This window comes from Maniola jurtina, chromosome 18 (assembly GCF_905333055.1).
Source record: "Maniola jurtina chromosome 18, ilManJurt1.1, whole genome shotgun sequence".
In the NCBI taxonomy this organism is placed as follows: Eukaryota; Metazoa; Arthropoda; class Insecta; order Lepidoptera; family Nymphalidae; genus Maniola; species Maniola jurtina.
This window is the reverse complement of record NC_060046.1, coordinates 8395169-8416124: the sequence shown is the minus strand read 5'-3', so window position 1 is coordinate 8416124 and position 20956 is coordinate 8395169. Positions and strand designations below refer to the sequence as shown.

The 20956-nt window shown below is 38.6% G+C and overlaps 1 protein-coding gene across 2 annotated transcripts in view; it reads left to right on the top strand.

The window, feature by feature from the left end:
• The window catches only part of LOC123874447 (protein groucho-like), a 105190-nt gene that overhangs the window by 76288 nt on the left and 7946 nt on the right, over nt 1-20956 (top strand). For both annotated transcript variants that reach the window (XM_045919794.1, XM_045919793.1), the window contains exons 7-9: nt 1538-1563; nt 19638-19739; nt 20062-20183. In XM_045919794.1, the coding sequence (XP_045775750.1) occupies nt 1538-1563; nt 19638-19739; nt 20062-20183 (250 nt within the window). The remainder of the gene's footprint in view (nt 1-1537; nt 1564-19637; nt 19740-20061; nt 20184-20956) is intronic.

The following is a 20956-nucleotide window of genomic DNA, read 5'->3' as shown; positions in this document are numbered from 1 at the left end:
TTAATACTCGCAGCGATTTTCCGAAGAGAAAATAACCCACAAATAACCTCATGATATCAGACGGTTCATTTGAAGTGACTTTGTCTCAATTTGTTTGTCCCTTTTAATTAATTTTGTGTTCTGAGTTCAGACGTTTCATTTCGGATGAAAGATGCTGAATGAAAGACAGAAATAAACCAAAAATTAACTTCTGTTATCACCACTATCATTAAAAACCTAGGGGATGTTATACTAAAATCAGTTCAGTCGGTACGTACCTAGGTACCTATCTGAAGCAGATAGGTAGGTAGGTACCTAATCAATAGGCACATACAAAAGAAAAAAAGGAACCCTTATGACCTTATAGGATAAGGACTACGGGAACCTACACAGTACACACGCTTAAGCCAAAATTTAATCATTTCTTCGGTCCTTCAGCCAACATTTTTATTTGCATTTAAATCAAAGCCAGGTGGCAATGATAACATCGTGGATAAATACGCCTGGTAGAATATATCGGATATTTTAATCAAAGGTTTGGTGAAAATCAAATTACCTCGCTGTTGTGTGACACGGACGCGCGCCAGCTCCTGCAATATTTACTCGCTCTCCCCCCCTCTGTCAATCAGTGCGGCTGAACAGACATCTGATTTTATGTGGATGTGTTTTATCTATTTATACGTAGGACATACGTATTATATCCTGCATGAATTGATTTTTTTTTAATATTTTAACGGCCAAAATTAATTAATCCTATCTAATTTGTCGATAAGTTATCTTTAGTAACGTCGTTATTTGTCCAAAAATTAGATGGCCTTCTTTCTTTCTTCTCTATGGGCTGGTTTCCGTCTGTTGTGTGTGCGTTGCTCCTCTCCCATCAATTTGAATATATCTACTTATGTCTAGGTATATCTAGATAGTCTAGGTATACCTAGGTATATCTAGATCACTTTATCCGTTTCACATTCGAGGACACACGTCACCGAAGCTGTGTTTTTGATTTGTATCTTTTTTACTAATCTTATACCGAAACACCTTATCCTATATCTATCGATATCTTAACAGTGGCACTTTGCAGTTATCTAGATATAGATAAAATGAATAAGTTTTTCTTCAAGTGGACAATGTTATCTATAAATAAAAATTATATACCTATTCAAAGGTACATTAAATGTAGGTACATAGCCAAAAATCATTTTAAAAGTTCTACCTACCTAATAGTAATAAATGTACCTAAAACAAACAGTGTCTTCTGAAAATTCTAAAAATTGATAAAAATGTTATAGATATAACAACTCCAATAAAGATTTGTTAATTTATCTTACTACGCAAAAAACATTCAATATGTAGTTATATTGTATATAATAAATAAGAGTCGTAATTGTTATCTTTAGGTACCTATTACTGCTGCCATTAGATATGCAGACATATTTAGTGGTATTGCATTACTAGGTAACTACATATTAGTTAAGTATTGCTCTATTCTATTTAACTTTGGGTATATCTACTCATGTTTGAAAATTTACATGTGTTCTAACGCAACCTTCCTTGTTCGCAGGCATCAGCTCGGCAGAGGAGCGACATGTGAGTACCAACAGAATTCCAATTTTGCAAAGTTGAAGTTGTTAAAATTTTCAACGACAGAATTTCGCTTTGAAAAATTCGAGGTACGAGTACATATCTACCTACATACTCCAACGTTCTGCTTTTTCCATTTGGGAATGCGAACGTGGAGTGTTGTGCTCGAACGCGTTGATTTCATAACACGGCCCTGGCTGAAACAAGTGGGTGGTGCAAGTGGCACACCCCGCTTAGGGTTGACGCTAGCGGGTTTTCAATTTTTGGGTGCTTTTACAAGGGAGGATTAGTTATTATATTATTTTTCGAGTGTTGATATTAGTTTCTATGGAAGAATTATTCAGTTTTACTTAGATAGGTCTCAGATAATTCTTCGGTTATTTAGGATGTCTAATGTTAGGTAAGTAGGTAGTTAATTACCTTCTATGAACATTACAGTTTAATATTTAAGTTCTTTATTCATATCAAACTCTAACTAATAAACGAATATACGGTTCGTCGTAAATTATAGTACCTAAATCATAGATAAGTACAATTAATTTGTTAAGAGTAGCGTTACTGCCAGTTTTTATTATTCAAAATGTCTTTTATTAATTTTTTTTATTCAAAATAACTTACAAAGAAATAAGTAAAACTTGTTCGTATAATAAATGTAATATTTTAATCAATATACCTAAATGCTTAGAAGTGGATCATTTCTTCAATTTCTTCTATAAATAATATTTTTATTTGAAGTGTAGGTACAACCCTATATTAAAGTGAGCTCGCGACCGAGTGCGTCGTTCGCGAGGTGTTGCGAATGTCGGCTATCGTGCTAGCGCGGTGGCTGCGGCGAGGGTGGCGGGTGGCCGTTTAGGGTTGTCTCTTTTTAGTGCACATTTTATCTTTAAAAAAGTTTTTACAGGATATTTAGTGTTTATTCTTTTATATGAAAATGTTAGTTTATTAAATTAGGTGGATTGTTATAGGTTTATTTTGTGAATGAATTTCGTTTGTGTCCTTTATTTATTTATGACAAAAACTTTATGTAAATCAATATTATGAGGCTCTTTGGGTTAGAAATTGTAATCTGTATGTCACCACTGCACTACAAATTATTTACTTGCCTATCACAATTTTTGCCAAGAATCAAGATCAGACAGATTGTAGAAGTATAAGTAGTTGTGAAAAGTTGAAGACACAAACGCCATCAAACTATTCATAATTTCAATGACGTTCCTATTTGCCAAATTTCTTGCCAGATCTATGATGTGACGTGCAGTCAAGAATTAACAAGCATGGAAAATAAATGTACATATACTTAGAAGTATATATAATTCCCTGATATCTAAAGATAAGTCTCCCCCCGATGTTGAATTACTGATGCCGTCAACTGACAGCCCTATTGATCTCTCTGAGAGCTCGCAGAACGCGGCACACCGCACAGATGTGCATTCAGTTTCAGTGGCAATGCCACCACCATTGCCTGCTAGGGTTGTCAAATATTCAATCTTATTTATTATTCGTGTATATACCTAGCAGGTGTACGGGCAATCATTTCTTATAATAGGTTTTAATTAACTGTTAGGTATATCTATAAATAGAGTGAACTAAACACCTAATAGTACTCGTAAGAAAGTCTATTTATTAGGCAACACCTAGCTAGTACCATCTTCAACGATGTTTCTCATACCTACTGTGCTTGGCATGAAAATTATGATTAGGTATTTACAATAAGTAAATATAATTACGTTTTCAATTCCTTTTTTGAATTCCGTATGATTCCTCTTCAACCATAAGGGTAAGGCGTTTGCTAGATGGATTTGAAAAATATTGGAAACTACGATCTTTTTAATTCCAGATCAGCCCTACACCGTGCCGTTGAGCTAGCAGCTAGCCTAGCAAAACTTATCATACTTTTCATAAATGCTGAGAAAGACAAGTCCCTGATTTTGACAACCTTAACACACGCTGCAAGCGAAATGCATACGAATCAATATCAAGCCCCCGCTTCATAACATTGTCTTTGTTGCCTAACCTACTTCCCTTCTGTTTCACGTATTCCGCTCTGACGTTTCAATTTATTACTATTCCACTCCAGCTCCACTGAAACGTGATAGCTGGAAATCTTTTGTTGCATTAACGTAGCATTTTGAGTAGGTGGGTTTGGATACAAAATTAATGCGCCTACTAAGTACTACGAGATAGATAGCCTTTTTAACCGACCCTTAAACAGGAGGTGGTTCTCAATTCGGCCCGTTTAAAAAAAAAAGAAACCTTTATAGGAACACTTCGTTGTCTGTTTGTCTGTCTGTCGTGTTTGTCAAGATCCGTCAAGGGGATCAAAAACTTATAGGATACGTACCATTGACCTAGAATCATGAAGTACCATACATACCGAAAATCGAGAATTTGTGGTTACTACATAGGGGAGAGTGTGGATGAAAGAGCCAGTTTTGAATAGTGTAAAAAAAAACACACTTTTACTATATTATTTTCAAATGAAACTAGGTTTTCTTATACTCACTTTAATTGGCAATGTTATAAAATAAAAATAAAGAGGATAACAACGCTGATAATCTCTTATATAAATAGTTTAAAAAAAAAAGGAAATCGGCTCTTTCATAGCAGCAGGTCAATGAAAGAGCCACCATGTGTTATGAAAGAGCCGATACCTACTTTTGAGGTACTAAACGGTTTTTTATCAATTAAAATTATGTTAAGTATTTAAAATCAGATTAATACTAAGCTTACTTTAGTATTTCTATGAAAATCACAATTTTTAAACAGTCTCAGTAATAATTAAACATTGTCTTAATCAACAATTAAAACTTTTGAACTTTGTCTTAGTCAAAAATTAAATAATTAATAAAAATTTGTCTAAAAACATAAAATAGAGCCCTTTTTCGTATTCTTACTCTATAACTTAAAAAATAAAAACAATATAAAAACAATTTAAAATTAAAAACATTTTTGGCAGAAGAAATTAATCACCCCTTTGAGGCCACACGATAACGCTAACGCTGTTCTATTTATGGACTGATTTCCAGCAAGTACTTCTTTTACAGCCTCTTCTATCGCAGCAGTTGTGGGCCTTACCCGTTTTTTAGCTGTTGACGCTTGCGAAGACATATCTTTTTATTCTGAAACATATATCATATAATAATGAAATAACTAAAATTAAAAATTTTGGACACCCCCGACCTCTATAAATATGACTGGTAGAGAATGCCATTAGGCATTAAGTCCGCCTTTTGTTTTTTTTTTGTATTTTGTGCAATAAAGATTAAATAAATAAATAAATAAATTATAGCTAAGAACAATCTCTATCACATCAGTTATCAAACAAAAAAAGAACGATCAGAATTAGTCCATTGGTTTAGGATCTACGTGGCCATAGACACACACACACACACACACAGAGACAGACACACACGTCAAACTTATAACACCCCTCTTTTTTCGTCGGGGGTTAATTAAAACTAAACGATGTATTGAATGAGCCAGTTTTCGTGTCATGAAAGAGGCGGCTCTTTCAAAGCATAAATAACTGGCTCTTTCAAAACACGACGCTTTTAAAAATATAACTTCAAAAAAAAGGCACTATACCAGAACGCTGATCTGATATTATTTATGCAAAACAAGGGCAAATATATAGACGCCAATACTGTATATCAGTTTTGTCAACTTATGCAATACCCTTTTTGAAAAAAAAGATGAAAGAAACACAAAGACACTTACTTTTTGGCTTCCGAATTTTCGTAACAGTCCTGTGAGGCCATTTGCTGTCGTAGAACTGTCAAATGTTTGTGGGTAACAGCTATCCAGTGTTGCCATTTAAGGAGTAAAATTAAACTTTGGTAGAATATCGATAAGTAATGGAAAATCACATCGGCTCTTTCAAAGCCTGGCTCTTTCATGCACACTCTCCCCTACCTACTACATCACAAAAGAATTTTAAAAAATCATTTTTTGTATGATGGCACGGCAGTTGGCACCCTTCACCCTTCGAGTATCAACCCGACTCGCACTTGACCAGTTTTTTCAATCTGTAGTAGATATTTATTATTTTTTCGTACTTAAAGTGGCGGACTTAGATAAGTTATATTATATATCTAATCACTGTATCCATCTTAGTTTAATACTTTATAGATACTATCATAATTTGATAGACACAATATCAAATATTCTAAGCCTTTTATCTTTTGAGATGGTAAGTTAAATTGGAACTTATAAGGAAGCAATTGGGTAAGAAAGTCGATAGCGATACGACAGGGCGGCAGAGTCGCAGAGGCGATGTTAGCAGTCTGTTCACGGAGCCGTCGATCTGTGCAAACACGCGGCGGCCTGAGTAATGCACCGACGCGTCTCAGCCGAGCGAGGGAGCCGGGGGGTCGTAGGGAGATGCACGCCTTAATAAAGTTTACATAAACCGTCTTGCCGCGGCGCAGCGAGGGGGCGCGCGTCAGGTTACACTCCTTGTTCGTGCCTCGCTAGTTTGTCCGGCGAATGTTTTTACTGCAAATCACGGAGGCGCTACACTGTTGCAACCGAGTCGTATTTATTTGCAAACATCGCACACCCACCGCGCTCCCCGCTCCGAGCATAACGGCAACACTTCGCAATTTATTTAAAAATATTGAAAATTATTTCTTTGAACCGCTTAAGTGCTCACTTCGTAAGGTTGCAAAATTAAAATTTCCCCCAAGATGCCGCGTTCCGTATTTGCATATTTAAGCCAACACTAATTACGGCGAGTCGCAACTCGCAGCCTCCGAGAAGGTCGCTTAAATTTTGTCGAAATAACCGGGATTATGACTGCCAATTTACACCGACATGAAATTGAACGGCGGCCGCTCTCTCGAACAGGCCTTTTCACGATCTCATTTAGGTAACATAATAACCCCGGATTTATTTCTGCCGCTCGCTCGTTCGCCGTCGAATCGCGCCTAATATTCAATTTAGCGCACAAACCACACAAAAACCGCTCGGAGCCGGTTCATTACGCCGCGCATCTCGCCTCTTCATCCTCCTTACCTTATCTGAGCCACTCCGAACAACACCCCCGTGACCCCCGGCAGCCCTCCCGACTCACCACTCGGAGTGGAAAACTCGCAGGACGAGGGCCGCTCAACCTTGTTTAGCATTCTCCTCCACTTCTTTATTTAATAGATGCCCGAAAAAAATTCGATCAGAATAAATTTACGTTTTCTCGCCGATATGCCTCGGTTTCGTGTTTTATAGCGTTTCCGTTTCTAATTAAGTGGTGTGTGTGAGCGCGGCTTATTTACAGCGGTAGGGTGCGAGCACTTCATTAAACCATTAAAATGAAATTATGTAGAGGTGTTTTTGCCTGCGTCGGTGTGCGGTGGCAACTGGCAACCTTAGCGCGGCATGTTTACGCGGTACTCAGCTCCAGCCTCGTACAGGCGCGCCGTCCGTGACAACCCTCGCAATTTATCGCTCGAGACTTTTCTTAATTGGAAAGAATGGCCACTTGTAATTATTAAGACGCCCTAAAGTGAAACAGATTGCGCGATAGTCTGCCGTCGTGTTTTTGTTTTCCCCCTGAGGAATAAAAATAAAGAGCGTAAGCGGCCTTTTATGTCTTCTTAAATGTAAATTACCTTTTTCTCCTCTACGTTGTGAAGGGAATGTAAATAAGTAAGGCCTTTTATTTAAATACTTTCTACTATATTGATGTTAACATTACGCTCTATCGATATTTATGTCAATCATTTATATGAGAGCGTAAAGCGAGCTTCTTTTATTGAAGGTTATCTAGAAATGTTCGTACGATCTTTCACTGTCAATCAGATTGGAGCGCGCGAGAGGTTGCTTGATATGGGAACTTAGATCTAATGACGATGACGGTAGCCTACAGGCCATTCACGTTATAAGTAAAATTATAACTTATAGAAGGCATGTTTAAAGATACAATATAGTGATAAGGGAATCTGTGTCAGTGATAGAAGTTATAGCTAATTTAAGATACAGTTACCTACATTGTGATAAAATCTATTTAGGAATTTTGTAGGTTGTTTAGCTATAGTTTCTATTTAATTAGCGATATCTTACTAGGTACATAGTTATCTGATCAATCAGCTGATATAGAATTTTCAAAATTGGTCCATTGGTTTCCAAAAGAAATACCTATAGGTACCTAATGGTATCTACCTAAACAAGCTTATTTTCTGTATTGGTGGACCCGGCCCAGCTTTGCTTACTTATGTGAAATTTCTGAAAGTCCTTTTATCAATGGAGGTCAAAACCTATATCCTAAGCAAGATTCTAGACACAGCTGCATACATAGCTGTTTATAAAAATCTGATTCTTTGTTTATTCTTAGGTAGATAATGCCTACACTAACACAAATAACAAATAGAAATAGAACACAATATGCATACCAGAGACCAACTTTTGTTCAGCAATCGGCGTATTATTCGCGATGGAGCCGCATTTGTTTTATTGGAAATTCAAGAGGTTTCAAAGAGAGTTCGAGCATTGCAATACCTGCAGAGCGGGTCGAGGTAGAGCGGCAGGCGGTAGAGGTATTGCTCGTCTGCGGCTTTGTTCTGATCCGGCGTATCGCATCGATTTATGCAAGCCCGATGGATATAGGGTAGCCATATGATCTACCTATAGGATAGGTAAATGATGAATTATTTTATCTTAACATGTCTTACACCTCGAAACTTCTGTCGTTAGAAATAGACAAAATATTTTTGGTATTTTTTACTCTATTTGGTACTTTTTATACCAAAAATTTGCATATTCTTTTGCGTTGTAAAAATATGCTTTTTTTTATTTTTCGCCTGATGCTATGCCAAATTAAAAGCTGGATCTATAAGTTCGAATTGAGGCAAGTCACCGCTAAAGTGTAATAGTTATAGCCCATATAAAATAAGGGAATTGCTTGTATTAAAATCTATACTTAGGGCACTATTCTTTGTACCCTACAAAGAGAATAGCATCAACACACAACGCACATCAATACAAAGGAATTAGCATCTAGGTGTAAGTAGAGTGGTAGAGTGTGAGGCTGACCTCAAGGTACACAGCGTATCTACTTTCATTTGGCTGTTAAAACGATACTTAGTAATGATGATAAGTAAATGAAGCGATCAATATGTCAAATAAATCCTTTAAAATTTTATATCGGTTATGAAAAACTGATAGCTTTTGATAACCAATATAAAATTTTACAGGATTTAGGTACCCTTAATAATAAATATCGAATCAAAGTTTAGGAGACTACCCCTAAAATGTCCCAGATTTGGTAACCCTAAAGGCACCCACCACCGCCCGCTCTTATAACAATAGGTACCTGCCTGCACTTACGTGACAAAATTGAATATTGCATTCCCCTGCACCTTCGTTACTTACACGCGGATAAATATCGCTTTATTTCAATACTAGCTTATCACAATTTTCGTAGGGATCTCTAATTTTTTGAAAATAAAATATAAGTAGCCTATGTCTCTCAAGAATAATGTAGCTTTCTACTGGTGAAAGAATTTTAAAAATCGAAAGTTGAAATTTTGACAGTAGGTTCCTTTTATACCGATACGTAAGTAGGTACCTACCTACCTACCTACTCACTAAGAAAGAATTTTTGAAAACTCCGTTCCTACGAGGATTGAATAGGAAATGAAAGTTTGTATGAAAGTCCGTTATTTTTCAAGTCATATTCATGAAAATTGGTGTTTTAGCTTTCGGTCAAAATGAAGAAGTAGGTAGGTACGTGTTTCAGGATTTTGAAAGTTACTCATTAATTTTCATAAATTCCACTCGAGCAAAAATATATACCTATATAAGTTGGATGTGTTTTACAAATATTTCACTCTCACGTTTCGTGTTACGAAAATTTTAATCGCTTAAACGCATTAAAGAACGAAAATCAATGCAATTCCGAATAAATGGAACACGTGTAATTGAAAGCGCGTTCCAGCTGACCTTTCACGCTAAAATCCCATTTGTGAATGCAATCATGGCTTATCAATTCATTGTTTCATGAATGCCGTTGAAACTCGCGGACTGACACCTCGCACCTACCTAGATACCTACTAGAGATGGATTATTTCACAAATAAATGTGAAAAAAATAGCATGTGAAAAATCACGTGACAAGTCGTTCCATAATAAATAGCACTTGCTACCTTACTTAGAATAGTTTTAAAACTTTGTGTGTGCATGTAGACTATGACTCCCGCTATGACACTAAAGGGTGTGTGAGCAGAACACGCGCGTGTTAGAAAGAAAAAAGTTCGAGTTAAATTGATATAGTTAGCAAACGATTGTAAGTGCGAAAATTGGAATAAGACTTTCCGTGGAAATCATCTGTGAAATATCAGCGCTATTAATCTTGATCATAATCATTCCTATGTATTTAAATTAATAAAGCAAATGATTGTAACTGCGTAAATTAATAATTCATGTTCTGTGAAAAATCACCTATGGAATCACTGAAGAAAAAAATTATAATTTTGAAATGATTTCGAAAAGTAGCAATAATAAATAAAGCCCATCTCTACTAGATAGTTACAGTAGGTAGGCAAACCTATATACAGTGTATGCTGGAACATTCAATATCCACCTATTGCTTTCATTGATATAAATTGAAAGTGCAAGCCGTGTTGGGGAACACTGGTGGATATATTTTGTTTTGGTTTACGAGTATGTAACCTACATTCATCTAGGGTGTGTGTATTGTGTAGGCGTGTTAGTTATCTATATGAATTATTGTTTTGAAATACGATATTTTATTTTTGTTTTAGACAAAAATGCTCCACCTGGCTCAGATTACCATATTGACAGCTAGATAGCTATATTTGATTCTTTATTTTGCTTTAGGGTGTGTTTCCACTACAGCAGAGCGCAGTGGAGGGGTACTCAACAGACCAATTCGGTTGTTATTAATCTGAGTGACAAAATTATCATGATTTATCGAAAACACGTGTAGCTCCGCTCCGCTTCAATAGAAACACACTACCATATACCTAAATACTAAGGGTTTCGTTGAGACAAAGAGTTGATGAAGAAGTTTAATACTTAACTTCGAGCCACATAGCCAAATTAGTTATCTATCTACATCTATCTATCTTATAAAACCTATGGTTGATTAGTTATTATCGCACACTGAAAACAAATTTGACCCTATTCAAAATTTTAATTTTTCCTGGCCATTTAAAGATGTTCTTTTAGTAATAAGTAGATATATAATTGAGCTTAAAACGACAAAGTAGATATAATAGCTTTTCATTATAGGTACCTAAGTATAGAAGTTACCAAGACCTATAGAATGCCATTTTTGTTTTCAAGGTGCGATGTCTAAAAATGGTTTGTAGAAAGATTACATTCAAATAAAAATAAATAGATATACCTCCGGTACATAAGTTCCTAAAATTAAATTGAAATGTAACTTGAGAACGTTCAAAAATATCTTCGTATAAAGACCTGTCCGGAGCAGTGTAGTGTAGATAGCAGCCGACCGCAAGTGTAATGAGCGTGCACCGAGCGTAGACGATCTCTGTACTCCGTGTTGCGGACTTGCGGTTGTGGCCTGTACACTATAGTGCACGATGTATGTCGATAGCTCCGTGTGAGGTCCTACCAGATGCACGGCCGCCACAATGCATAACGATACATAACCCTCCAGCTATTCTAGTCGACAAGTGAGGCATAGCGTTCACCAGCATTTACCCGAGACTTTGTCCCCGGGGAATTAGGTTTCTAAAAATCCTGTGCATAGCCTAGATCATAGATACTTACAGCTTAAAAATGATGGACTTTCATCCTCTATTTACCTAACCCCCTTGAAAATGGAAATTTCCGAAAATCCTAAAACATTATTTCCTTCATTTTTAACCTACTTACCATTTTTTTTATGGATATAAGTTCAAAATTGATTATAAAATTTGGAACCCCTCTATCCGAATTCTGATATCAAAAGTCGTGTATAAGATTCATACTTCATACCACAGACTTCGCAATGCCACGTTTGCCGTAATGCCAAACTGGTTGAATAGACTGCTTAGACTCTCGTCAATTTACGTCAATAGGCTTTCGAAGGCCCTCGTATAAATAACCCCCCCCGGCCATATAATGCTCCATTACAGACTCGCAATAACCCGTATTCAACCCGCAAATAAACAAGACGGAGTCAAATAATTAAAACCACTTTCCAGATTATCAATTCTCTAAGTCTGCAGGATTCGGTTTTCAAATATCAAAAGACGTGTGGAAGTCACCATCGCGGCGCCCAATCGGTATACTTCAACTGGTCGGAGCGACTGCTTGAATCCCCGTCAATTTACGTCAATAGGCTTTCGAAGGCCCTCGTATAAATAACCCCCCGGCCATACAATTCTCCATTACAGACTCGCAATAACCCGTATTCAACCCACAAATAAACACGACGGAGACAGATAATTGAAATCGCTGCAAGTAATTAGCAGTTAGGCGGGCGCGATGGCTGCGCTCGGCTCACGTCTTCATAATTTATCTCAATTAGTTGCCAGCGTAATGGGCGGAAGGGCGGCCGCTCCCGTGCTTGCAGTTTATGCACTGTTGCGCGACCTAGCTATGTATTTGTTTTCTGGTCATAATTGCAACTGCCCAGGTTGTATACAGGGTGTACCTAACCAGATCGCTAGCAAAAACTTACCGTTATTGTGTAACCAGCGTTCTGGTTACACCCCCTGTATTTTTATATTTTTTGGATAAACAAAGGTATAATTTCAATTAGGTTTATTAGAAATTTTATTTCAGACTAGCTCACACGCCCCAGGGAGCGATTTCTTTCAAACTTTTTTTTAGTACGAGTAGGTACAATAGCAGGTTCATTTTAGAAAAAACTTGCATGCAAAAGCCTGTATGTCTGTTTCAGTCAGTCAGTTTCTACTTTTATAATCCAGAAGTTCTTAATTACTTATTATCGATATTACTAAAATCAAGAGTATTGTTTATTCATGAGTCAAATGTAGCTTGCTACATTGTAGAAGGCTCCACACTTTATTATCTTAATTAATAGAAGGACCTTGTATGTATCGCAAAAAACAATATCTCCATTTTGAAGTCTAGGTGTCTACGTAATAAGGGCACGTGTTTCTGTTTGCGGTAAAGCCCCATCGCACTTCAGAGTTGGATGATATTAGTTCTCGTTCTCGCTAGGACAAAGGCGATAGAGGTAGGCGGAGGCGGAACGTTAGCTGTATACAGTATGCGAGTGTGCAGTGCTGCGGTCGACGGCGGCGTGTTTAACAATGCGGCGAGCGTGCGGCGCGGCGGCGTGCGGTGTGCGGCGGCGCGGCGTGTCCGCACGCTGCCGACACGACTCGCTCGTACTTCGAACACGCTCGCACCGTTCGCCTCCTATGCACGCCGCGTACTTCCCTTTGTGCTTATCACACATTTACATATGCTTCGCCTGCTCGCCGCCGTGTTCGAGCATTGAAAATGTTTCATGAATAAATTTGTAATCCAATTCCAGGCTTAACTTTTTAGCCGATCGACACGAAACGCCAAACGAAAGCTAATGAATACGGACTTTAAACTTGACTGAATTGAAGGTTGAAACAAACACGAAAGTTGAAACGATCTCCGGTTTTGTGATTTGTCATAAAAAGTGTGCGAGTTGCAGCCCTTTTTCGAGTTTCCTCGTTACGGGCTAAGACGAGAATCATTAGGAATTAAATTTCCCCTTTCATTAGTCCCTCAACCCTCGTATAATTCCGGACGCGGAGCAATAACAATATAAATCCCCCGTCGCGCCGAGCGGGGGATTAAGGCTTGTCTCGACCCTAATTTAGGGCTGCCCCCGCCCCGGATTAACGAAGTGGCGGAATCCGCTAGGGTTGTCGCTGCGCATAAACTTGTTACGTGTTTAATGTTTTATTGACGGGTAGCGACTAGCGAGGGAGCCCTCATTTAAATAACAGAGCGGCACACGCGTCCTTATAACGATCACCGCGCCGCTAGAGCTTGACCTCTTGCGCCCTCTGCGTTCAGTTTTACACATTGTTCGTACTCCAGCGCCTGTTTATAATTAGAACATTAATTACCTACTATCAAAATATTCTAATGAAGCGTTGCAAAGTTTTGCTTCCCACTAATATCGGATTCCTTTCCTGTTCCATGACGTGCATGGAGTTGCGGTTAGATTATAATATTATTCATTAAACTAATTAAATCTACATATAAACATACCTTGTAAAAACAAAAAAAAATTAAATAGAAGGTATTTCATATCAGGAAAAACATCCATGCAAAAAATATCTAAATTACTTTAAATAAAATTAATATTCACAATTAATAAAGTAAGATAACAAGTCAAAAAACGTGCTAAATCGAATGTGAAATACGGTTGCTCATAATATCTCGTTATGTTACGTATTTTAAACGGTCGTTCACCCTGACAAATTAATTTTTCGATCTATTACTTCGTGGAGGCGAATCGTTGTGAGGTGGAACGAATTGTTTATCCCCGGTATTAAGTCGTAGCGGGAGTGTCGAGCACATATTGCAGACGAAGAAACCTCAGAGGGCTCCACGCGCCCTCCCTTCACGGGATCACTGGTAAATGAGCCGGCATTTGTCAACACGTCTCACCCCAATACGCTGACGGATTATTAGATTTTATACAAAAAAATGTAGTCTCTAGCTCTTCTTTTAAATTAAAATAAACTTAGTTTTTTTTTCATTTAATTTTTACGTTTAACTGTCTTGAGTCTGTTTATAGTTTTAGATAAAAGTTTTCAGGAAGCGTTATTGAATTACATATTTATTTACACGATTGGTTCGTAGATTTTAAAGAAATATAATTAATTTAAACAATCGTTTTGTTAGTTTTGAAATTGTTTATCTTTCACTGTTTTCATTTAACAAAGTTTCATTTCATTTTCACTTCAACGTAGCGTCTATTTCAATTTTCCACGAAGTACCTACTTAGGTAGCCTATTTACCTTCAGCGAAACGAAAGTTATTCTGCCATATTTAGACGATTTATTCCTTTAGTGCCAATTTTCCAAACGAGTTAGCTCGACGTAACTCGATGCGGCGTAATTTATTTAAGTAATTTTAACAAAGTAGAACCGCGTACACCGTATTAAAATTTGCCTCGCGACCGCAAAGTAGACGCTAACACAAAATTAAAGTCGTCGACACTTAAGGGCTTCGTAGTTTCGAGGGGACTGGGGAGTTGAATTTTCTCTCGGAATTTCGAAATGGCGGATGAGTTTCGCAAGTCAACTCAATTATCGTTTTAATTAAGGCGCTGCTTGCCACGTGACGTTTGTTTGCGTGCGTGAAAGCGATCGCTCCCCGCGGCCCCCGGCCCCCGACCCGCTGTTAATTGTGCTAATTACTTCTGAAATGGTGGAAGGGTAGAGCGAGATTACTTATCGACGGCTTCCACCGAATTTATTTTGGACCACATACCTACCTGAACCTTGCGTTTATTATTAAGTGTTTAACGAAGCCTGCTTGTTGGGATTATACTCTCGAATAAACAAAGACTGAAGAGTCGTAGACTTGAAGTTGTTTTCAAAATGTAGAGTTTTGATGGCTCCTTTTTGCCACTCCTCGGAGCCACTTTATCCACTGCGCTCGTCCCCATTCTACAATGCCTTAAGAAGGACGCTTGTTCATTTACAAAAGTATGAAAACAATGATACGTTTATTCTTTTATTTATTTAACTAGCTAGGTAATACCCGGCATGCGTTGTAATGTGATTCTCGCGCCACCTATTGTACGTTGGTATTGGATTTAGAATGAATAAATAGTTGAAATCAGAAGCCTTCCCACAACTCCCAACAATAACTGTACCAACTCAATCGATTGGATGATGCTCGAATAGGTACATAGGCGACGAATAGATAGATAGACAGACAACCTTTTTTAATTAGGTAGGTATAGGTAGATAATAGCGTTCGTCACAGCTTCGCTTCATAAATCCTCTTTACTTGCTATCCCGTAAGGGTTTTGAAAAATCCGGCGTTGATGAGTCAGTCAGTGAGTTAGACAAGACTTTTTTGTATAGCTATATTTACCTAGATAAGATGTTAGATATATCTACCCAATACAGTGTTTATTTGTTTCCAAAGTAAAATAGAGCGCAGCTTTGAAACTAACTAGGTACTAGGTATAAATAAATGTAAAGCAAACTCTGTGAAATCGTAATAAATCCGAAATAATTTTATGTTACTGAACAAACAGTACAGCGCAATGAGCATATAGTTTTATTGGGCAAGTTTCCAAGCGGTGCATTCGCCGCGTCGTCGGTATGAGTCGGAGCAATCAGCGAGTACAAGCGCGCTCGTAGAGTACGTAGAGCGGACGTAATGGGCGCGCACTTGTCGCTTACCGCTTGTACTGTAAGAGACGACCTAGCTATCTATGGCTCGGCTGTGCTATGAAATATGAATAAGCACATTCAAGTGTATTTATTCCCTGCGACGGCTGCGAGAGAGACTCTTGGTTGACCTGGGAAATAACCTTCTGTTTGTTGTGCTTATTCGTCTTCCTTTACAACCTCTCCTACAGCTAAAGGTCACTGGTCCAGATCTCTCATAAATGCCTCCATGCCCATTTCAGATCTTTTTTCTTTTACTAGTAGGTAGGTGGTACTATCTTATTGTTATGAATTAGGCCACTTTTTTGTTAACTTGTAGGTTGACAATTAGATAAGTGGTCTCTCAGTCTACTAGGACTCGTGCTGACATCTATCGTGGAGGTATCTGACGAGAGGCAAGTGAGACTCGCTCGAGTGGTGTCAGGTGGCAAGGGCTCGCTCGAGTGGTGGCGGGTGGCAAGCGAGGCTAACTCGAGTGGTGGCGGGTGGCAAGCAAGGTTCGCTCGCGTGGAGCCAAGCGGCAAGCGAAGCACGCACGGGTGGAGTGCTGCGGCCGTGAAACTCGTCAGCTTGACAACGAGCATCAGGCAATTTGGTTATTTGGGGTCGGCCGTAAACCGATAGCGAGCGCAGTAAACGCAATCCACCACTCGCGACTATAAACTTTACGAGTCACGTAAAAACACGTTCGAAATGCCGACTCGGTACCATAAATTTATGCTAATGTATTCTTTATAGGAGTTTAATGTGTATTCAGGAATTCCTTCATTATTTATGTATACGAATGAACCGGTAAAGTTAATTTTAAAGTCTCGCTGCGCCCCACGGTTAACGCGATGCTAGTGATTAATTTTTTGTTTTTATGTTTTTGTGAATCACGCTTCCGACTCACTTGGCGCTGCTTTACAAATAATTACTTGGCAAGCCGCAGGTGGCTGGTTAATGAAAGCATTATGTACGATTGTATGAGAAAATGAATTATGTAGGTAGGTACGTAGTTTCGTTTGAGATCGGTTACGATTCAATTGCACGTAAGTAGTTCATGCCACACGTCAAACCTATCCACAAAAGAACATTAAAGTTAATAGGACACGATAAAAGTTTCGATGACGGCCACATAAAACCGAACAGTATGGATTCGGAGGCCGCGATAAAAGTAGAAAGCGTGTCGTGTAAATCACGTAACTTTTCAAAACTATTATTCCTGAAATATAGTCCGAACTCAATCCGTACATTTCCGAGCGGTGGGCGGTCTATTTATCTATTTCCCCCGCTTCCGCCCCCGAGCGTCCGGTTAACCGCCCCCCTTCCGGTTAACCGGCGGCGGCGCGGCGTGCGCGGCTAAACGGCTCGTCGCGTGACCGCAGACAATAAGCCCGGCCGGCGTTAACAGCGCGCCTGTGTGTTGCCACTTTATACGTTACGTCACAGCCTCACACCTCGCCTCTCGCCGCCTCGCCCCACGTGTGTGCAGAGACGCGAGGCGACGAGGCCGCGACCTCCGACGAACAGAACAGTAGCCGATAAGTCGTGTTGTCGAAGCTTGTAGAGCCTTGTTTAGCGCCGCAGTATCATCCTCGCCCCCGCCTTCCAAACTCCCAGCCATCGTACCCGGCTCAATTGCCTTTTTCTTGAGGTCGACCCACGTAATAGGATAAAGTACAGATTAGCTCTATCCGCTTTACTGACGAAAATGAAAAAGGTTTTCACGTACATATTACAATACAGGCAGTGTACCTACTTATTTGGATATTATTAAAGCTTTGATCTTCTTGCCGTATTACTAACGTAAACATTATGCTACATAATACATTAATATTAATATTAATATCAAATTTGAGATATAGGCACGTGATTCTTTGAAATAACATTTGAATAGATAGGTACACGGTATAGATATAAAATGATATAGGATTAGGAGTAAGTAATAAGCCTAACTACCGAGCTTAATTCATACTTTAATATTCATAACAGGTAAACCAATATATAAATACAAACAAGGATCAATTGCTATCAGTAAAATGGATGTTATTAACATTTAGGTATGTAGCATTGGCGCATATTAAAATAACGACATAGCCACAAGACATTGTACCCAAACGAACGACTCGAAGGGGCAACATAAAATACGTTCAATCGAATCCGACGCGTCACTTTACGGCGCGCACCGTGGGTCTCCCGAAATAGCACTAGGTAGATACTTGAAATTCGATATCCAATGCCGTGGAGTTCGGGTGCTCGTAAAATTAGGGCTTCGGTTCGGGTTCACACTAATAAACGCCAACCGTGAATCTACGTTCTCTCTGTTTTATTTACGTAAGGAACAATATTTTCTTTATATACCTCCGCTACGTGCCTCTATCTTATCAAATAACCAATAATATTGCCTCTATAAACTACATCCACTTTAGCTATAAACTTATGAAGACAACGTATTTACTTCGCTATCGTAAAAGGGGTTTCTTGTGCAGTAATGAAATGGCTCGACTGAAATTGTTTAAGCTGCTATAAAACGGGCTCGATTCGTGACGTGATTCGTACCCATTACTGAGGCACGGCCGCAAATAAACTTGAATCTGAACATAAAATGATATTGTCTGTGTGCGAGAGGGCGGGCCGTAAGTCACAGCGGGCGGCGACAGGTTGACGGCGTGCCGAGCAAATTAACAGCTTGCCACTAGCCTCTAACTTAGTGCCTCGTAAAATTAGGCCCCGCTAGGCCCCTCGAGGCTGAGCCTGGCCTTCTATAAGCTGCTCCGAGAAATTCGGATTAACCCCGAGCCATTTCTCATTCGAGATCAGTTACGACATAAGCGACTTCGCTGCACCATGGTGTTAGGGGTGAATTGTCCGACGGTATTAACATTAACCTACTTCCATGTAGATTTGTAGAGCATAGGAATTGAAAATACATCTTATCGTACGATAACTTACTGAATCGAGTGTTCTGAGTCGTTGAGCAAAATTAACACGTATTAAAAAAACCGGCCAAGTGCGTGACGGACTCGCGCGAATGTTCCGTACCTTGGAAATGTATTGTATTGTACCGTGTAATTATATTGTTGCTTAAATTATCTCAGCCTGCAAATGCATGTTTGTTATCCAAAAAATATGTGATCCTATAAATTTCTTTTTTCTTGTTGAAGTACGGAACCGTAAAAATTGCAAGATTATTCCGCTTACGCTGTATACCCAAACATTAGGTATTATTATTATAAGTCTCCACAAATCGCCATGAGCTCTCAACTGAATATTGATAATCCGAGTAATTGATGCGTGAAACCATTCTGAGAAGTTGGAGTGTGCTGTACACACTAGGTACACATCCGCGAATACATTTCGTATCGCAGTGTCAACACGGGCGGAATCAGCAAGAGCGGCGATCGTTGGACACGTATATGATTATTTCATTAGTTCGTATTTGCGCGCTCATTCGAATGTAGCGTCCGCCCTTCCCCTGGTGGCCGAGCCAGGGGGGCGATGACCACTCCCGGAGCTAATCATGCGGTCAGTTTGTTCTGCCTCAGCGTGTTTTGATATTGATATTGACTGTAGCGCTCGCATCGCTGCGCGTCGATTTATTTGCGAACAATGATCGATTGATTGCTATACGAGTATACTACGTAAGCCTGTAAACGTTTTGATTATGTTTACCGACTCTTATTTGCTAAACCAACAGGCCGGATACCGCATGCATATTAAATGAAACGTGTTATAGTTTATATTGAATGGTGAATGTTTCTTGTTGCAGAGAAATTCAATATCCCCGGGTGAGAGAGAAAAGTATCGAACAAGAAGTCCAGCAGAACCAGACCATAAGAAACTTAAAAAAGAAGAAAAGGATATGGGTCATGTAAGTTAACTTGCCACAGTAATAAAATACCTACTAAAAGTAAAAGTAGAGTGTTGAGTCTTAGCTTAGATAGGTACCTACTGTGAGAGAGTTAGAGAGTTAACTTAACTACTGAAAGAAAAACTTAAGACCACTACAGATTTATCTTGCAAGAAAAATCTGTAGTGGTCTTCTGATCATTTATAATTTTTTTAAGTTCAGTATGAGGACGCTGCAAATTTTTTTTTTTCTGAAATGTTTCTAGTAATGTTGCGCTTCTTAAAAAGTATAACAACTACTTCTAAGGGTCTTACTAATATCTAAATTGTTTTAACTTTTTCAGGAACTAGTGGTAGACGACGCGAGCGAAGAACCGACCTCACCTCACAATGGAGCGCCTTCGCCGCGTGAAAACGGACTGGATAAATTACAGCCTAAGAAAGAACACCCACCTCACAGCCCTAGGTAACACTTGCTTCTATCACTCATTTTTACACTAGTAACCTTTAATCTAAAACAGTCAGTCATCCATAGCAACTCAGCAAAATTTCCCCTTAGCCAGCGATGTAAATGTGAACCCATGTCTTTGCCCTTAGCCAACAATCATTGAACACGACTGAATCAATAAGATAATGAATAAATAAAAATAAATATAGAAGTAGATCAAAGTAACTCAACATATTGTTGAGTTGTTTATTATTTTCAGTGAGCTACAAATTAATAAGTATTTAGTTAAAGTCGTCCCTTATAAATAGATGCTGTGGAGTTAAAAGGATTCATGTAACATTATCAAATACTCTGGAAAAAATGCTAGAGTAAGAGTAGGTTTTAATAGGTAAGTATATTATGAACGTTTGTAAAAACAACACTGCTGACAAGGACTGCGTTCAGGCTCCAACTCTGAATATGTGTGTGAGTCAGATGAACTCGCCCATGCTTAGGTAAACACATTCAAGTGTTGGTGAACGTAATTGTTAAGTAAATCTTTTTTCCCTGTAATAGTTACTAACTTTAGTTTAGTACTTATCAAATTTTACGCGTAAAAAATTAACCCACAGATGTCCAAAAAAAAGATTTATTCATTTTATTTTAAAACAGTTACAAAAACGCCACGTAACATTTGAAGGGTAGCAGATAATCTGTATAACATGTATTGAGGCCACTCGCGACTCACAGTACAACGTTGTACGCGATAAATTCGTGATAATCGCTCCATCCATTTAAGGGAAGCCTTAGTT